Source organism: Argentina silus (genome assembly GCF_951799395.1).
Source record: "Argentina silus genome assembly, chromosome: 11".
Classification (NCBI taxonomy): Eukaryota; Metazoa; Chordata; class Actinopteri; order Argentiniformes; family Argentinidae; genus Argentina; species Argentina silus.
Window position 1 is genome coordinate 10,625,668 of NC_139665.1, and position 5,000 is coordinate 10,630,667.

General features: G+C 50.9%; 1 protein-coding gene across 1 annotated transcript in view; it reads right to left on the reverse strand.

The window, feature by feature from the left end:
- nrp2a (neuropilin 2a) overlaps positions 1-5,000 on the reverse strand; it is a gene marked incomplete at its 3' end in the record, with an annotated part of 49,133 nt that overhangs the window by 22,732 nt on the left and 21,401 nt on the right. The window contains exons 4-7 of the mRNA XM_083679826.1: positions 4,866-5,000; positions 3,405-3,560; positions 2,948-3,117; positions 2,173-2,328 (exon numbers count right to left, since the gene is read on the reverse strand). The exon at positions 4,866-5,000 is cut by the window's right edge and continues 96 nt beyond it. Of these exons, the coding sequence (XP_083535952.1) occupies positions 2,173-2,328; positions 2,948-3,117; positions 3,405-3,560; positions 4,866-5,000 (617 nt within the window). The remainder of the gene's footprint in view (positions 1-2,172; positions 2,329-2,947; positions 3,118-3,404; positions 3,561-4,865) is intronic.

Consider the following 5,000-nt stretch of genomic DNA (forward strand, 5'->3'; position numbering starts at 1 on the left):
TACCCCCTGCTGATGTCACCGCGCCCTACTTCCTACTGATAGGCCGCACACACGCACACGCACACGCACACGCACACGCACACGCACACGCACACGCACACACACATACAGTCTTCCACACTGGTGCACACACACGCGCACACACACACACACACACACACACACACACACACACACACACACACACACACACACACACACACTCATCCACACTGGTGCACACACACGTGCACACACACACACACACACACACACACACACACACACACACACACACACACTCACTTACAAATAGAGTCATGGTTGGAAGCAAGCACAGCAAATCCAATCCCTTTACAGTCCACAGAGTCTTGTATATTACTTCAGATCTAAACTAACCATTATATGAGAATCAAGGAGGGGGTAAATCCTTGTTCTTTCACTGCCCTTCCCTCTGTAATGCTCTGTGGTTGAAACACTTAAAGGATCTTAGGCCAGGCTAACACTGGATCTGCACGCCACGATTGTTGGATTAGTGGTCACGGAACTCATGTCATACAGGGTTTGGACGGTACGGCTGCTGAAGGTAAGAATCAGAGGTAAGTGAAAATACTAGGCCCCAATGAGATGTACTGTAGGGTGTGTGTGTGAGTGTTTGCATGTGTGATTGTTTGTGTGTGTGTGTGTGTGTGTGTGTGTGTGTGTGTGTGTGTGTGTGTGAACGTGTATGTACGAGTGTACATGTGTGGATCAGTGTGTGTGTGTGTGTGTGTGTGTGTGTGTGTGTGTGTGTGTACATGTGTGGATGAGTGTGTGTGTGTGTGTGTACATGTGTAGATGAGTTTGTGTGTGTGTGTGTACACATGTGGATGAGTGTTGTTGTGTGTGTGTGTGTGTGTGAGAGTGTACATATGTGTACTGGAGATGTAAGTGGAAAGCCTGGGACCCTCTCCCTCCCTCCCCACAATGATACTCCATTCAAGTCCCCCCCTCTCTCTCTCTCTCTTTTTCCCTCTGTCTCTCTCTCTCTCTCTCTGAAGCATTTCTACATGGGGTTTTCCTGCCTAACAATAGAGACAGACAGATTCTGTATGCATGTGTGCTTACCCTACCCCCCCCCCTACCCCCTTCTCACCCCTGATCTCCAGACAGACAGGCCAGAGGTGGAATGGTGGAGGGGGAGGAATTTGCAGCTGTTGAGGTTTTCATTTAAAGCCATTTCCTCAAATAATCGCCTCATTTGTCGCCCCCCCCCCCCAAACCAATCACTGAAACAGACAGGGCCTTACAGAGGGGACTGTGGAATATAAAAGCTGATTAAACCCCCACACGGTCCACTGTGTCATTAACCTATATAGCACTGTTGTAGGGTTGAAATAGGGTTCACATTTCCATTAGATAAGACTAGGTTAGGTTCAAATAATACAATAAGCCGTTATGCTGGGGTTATTTCCCTGACCTAAGCCCTCCACTGCTCTTACAAACACCCCCCTTTCCAACACACACACACACACACACACACACACACACACACACACACACACACACACACACACACACACACACACACACACACACACACACACACACACACACACACACACACACACAACCACCCCCTCTTATAAACACATCCACTCAGACATCACATGGCCTCTCCCACACTCTAGGTGTGTTTACAACCTCATGTGAGTGTGTGTGTATGTGTATGTGTGTGTGTGTGTGCGTGCATGTGTGTCCGCGTGTGCGTGTGTGTGTGTGTGTGTGTGTGTGTGTGCGTGTGTGTGTGTGTGTGTAAGTATGTGAGGGATGATGAATAGCTGAGATAGATAAGTGCACACAGAGGACTCTATTGTTCCTGGTTGTCAGATTCCCCTCCCTCTCCCTGTTGCTCAATCTATCAGAGAGACACTCCCTGGGATAGGGGGTCATGACTCAACACATGACTCCCACGAGGAGGAATCCTATAGGAATGCCCAAGGTACCATCGGAAGAGCAGTCGTATCTTAGCCTAGCCTTTGGCTATCATCAAATACCAAAACTGGGAATTCTGAGGTCACTAATCAACTAATCCGGAAAGTCAAACACACATGGCTCAACATAGCGTCCATACAGTATATATCAGCCAGGTTGAGGTATAGGTTCCACGCCTGGGTTCCACCAAGTGTCGGTTCCGCCGGTGGGGTTCCGTACCTTGTGGTTCTTGCCGTGGCGGTAGACCATCCAGTCCTCTCCGTTGGTGCTGACCTCCAGCTTGAAGGTGGTCACGTGATAGGACTTCTGGGTCTCCTTGGACACTGCCCCCTGGGTGGCGATGCCGGTCAGCACTTTGAGGAAGTGCAGGTCCACCTGAGAGAGTGAGAGAGACAGAGAGAGAGAAAGAAAGAGGGAGAGAAAGAGAGAGAGAGAGAGACAGAGAGACAGAGAAAGAAAGAGAGAGAGAGAAAGAAAGAAAGAGAGAGAGAGAGAGAGAGAGAGAAAGAGAGATTGATAAAGACCCCTATACCCTCGCAGGAGTAGCAGTGCGACCATGCAAGTCAACGTGTGAATACTGTAGTGAGTAACTGTAAATGTCGGAGAGACGGGGGTTGATGCAGATGTTTACTATAAGTATCTATCTGTCCTCCAGACAGGGAGGGTGTTACTACCGCAGGGAGAGGCTGAGGGAGGGGCCAAAGTTACAAATCAATATACCACAGCGTTCCAATCCATTCCTGAGGAGGACCCTCATCAATCAAGTGACGCTTAGCATCCGCTCGAGCACATCGGTGTGTGTTTGTGTGTGTGTGTGTGTGTGTGTGTGTGTGTGTGCGGAAGGACTACTTCATCATCAGCTCCCGGTGTAGCCTCTGAGTGTGTGTGTATATGTGTCGTTGTAATTAGGTAATTGTGTCATTCGGAATGACCGTGTGTCTATCTGCATCCGTGTGTGTGTGTGTGTGTGTGTGTGTGTGTGTCAACGACTGACCTGTATGTATTCCTTGTTGCTGTCTTCACTGGGGGTCCATGCGTTGTCTTCGTTGTTGAGCCGCGCCTGGCGGGGGGACCAGCGGCCGTCGTAGAAGGAGGAGGAGGCGGAGATCTGGTCGTCTGAGATCTTACCTGACTCCAACCCAAACGTTGTACTACAGTGGAAGGCTGGGGAGAGAGAGGGGGGGGGGGGGTGAGGGGGCGAGAGAGAGAAAGAGAGACCAGAGTCACAAACACACTGCTGAGAAGTTGGGGGAGAGAGGGGGTGGGGGTGAGGGGGGGGGGGGGGGAAAGAGGGGATGAGTGCAGTGGGTGGGAGAAAGGAGAGAAAGGAGCAAAAGGGGGGGGTGAAATAGAAGGAAACAAGATACGAAAAGGAAACAGAGAGAGAGAGAGAGAGAGGGAAGTCAATAAAGACAGAGAGGGGAGGGGAGGGGAGGGAAGGGGATACTCACTGTCGCTGACTTCCTTGCGTGTCATGTTGTAGCGAGCGGAGAAGCCGTCTTTGGCCACGGCCATGTCTGTGTGGAAGGACAGGGACAGGAGACCCGACGCTGACTGGATCTCAGGAGGGATCTTGGTGCCACAGTAACGACCAATCAGGGGGCCCACTGGGAACGCAGAATTAGTCACGGTTAAAACGCCAGTCTGAGGTTGTTCATATGTTTGGATAAAACGTTTTTTTTTTTTTTTTTTTTCTTTTTTTTTTGGGATGACATTCTCCTGACATTCTGTACGGGGCAGCGAGGGCATCAGGGCTTCATGTGTCTCTGTCGAGTAAATCTGCCTTCCTTCTCCCCTTCTCTCCCTCCCTCCCTCCCTCCCTCCCTGCCTCGCCCACTCTCTTCTTCCATTCATCACACCACCTCACATTTCTTTACATCCCTCCCTCCCTCCCTCCCTCCCTTCCTCCCTCCCTTCCTCCCTCCCTTCCTCCCTCCTGGTTTATGGTGGGATGAAGGCCGACGCTGAGGCTGACTCCAGATCAGACCAGAGGGGGTTTAGTGACCCTGCGGTCCCCTGCAGGGAGCTCTAAGATCCCGGGCTTAAGGCAGGCAACCAAAAACCCCACACTGCTCTCCTCTCAACCCCCCCCCGCTGACCAGATTACACACACGTTTCCTCAATATTCCCGATATATGCCAACACTGCATTCTCTCTTTGGTTTTTCCCTATCCCTTTTCCCTAATTCACATTCAAGGACGCAAACATGTGTTCTACAGGGTTGAATGACAAAGTCCTTCATACAAACTCCCTCTATTGCTGAATTGAAATTTTAATTAATTTCATCCCATTGAATCTCTTTTAATGGACTATATATCCCAGCCTTGGTATTCAATTTCTGCACCAGCATAATGGAAACTAACTCGAGTGGTAACATTCATCAGGGCTAATGCAGTTATCACCGTCTAGCTCACGAACCCGAGCGGCATTTATGAACGTCCTTTTGATACCGCGCTAAAGTGGTTTCCCTTCCTTTTCCTGATCTCTCATGATATCCAGGGTTACGCAACCCACGTCCCCCGGCCCCCGGCCCCCGGCCCTGTTGGTCCGCGGCGGACCGATACCCATCATGCCCTGCACTCTCCTCTCGTCCCCGTAGAGGAAGCGGCCTCCCTCTGTGATAAGGAGCGAGGCAGAGAGGGAGAAATGAAGGGCTGGTGAAGGCTGCTAGGATGGGAAAGGAAGCAAGCCATGGGAAAGGAAAGGTCCTTCAGGGGCTGTTACAACACTTTCAGTGCCATGTGAATGAGTGTGCACAGATGTGTGTTGGAAGTGTGTGTGTGTGAACATAGGTTATGTTCCTATGCGTGTGTATGTGTGTGCTTGTGTATGTCTGAATGAGCATTTATGTGTGTGTGTGTGTGTGTGTGTGTGTGTGTGTGCGTGTGTGTGCATGGTGACTGATCCCTCACCCTGGGGCAGGCCGTCCCACACGTCCAGCCAGTCGTACTTGCAGTCGCCCTCTCCCACCAGCAGGGGGTCGTTCTCCAGGTCAAAGGTCAGGAAGGTGAGGGTCACATCCATGTGGGGCGGGGCGATGATGATGT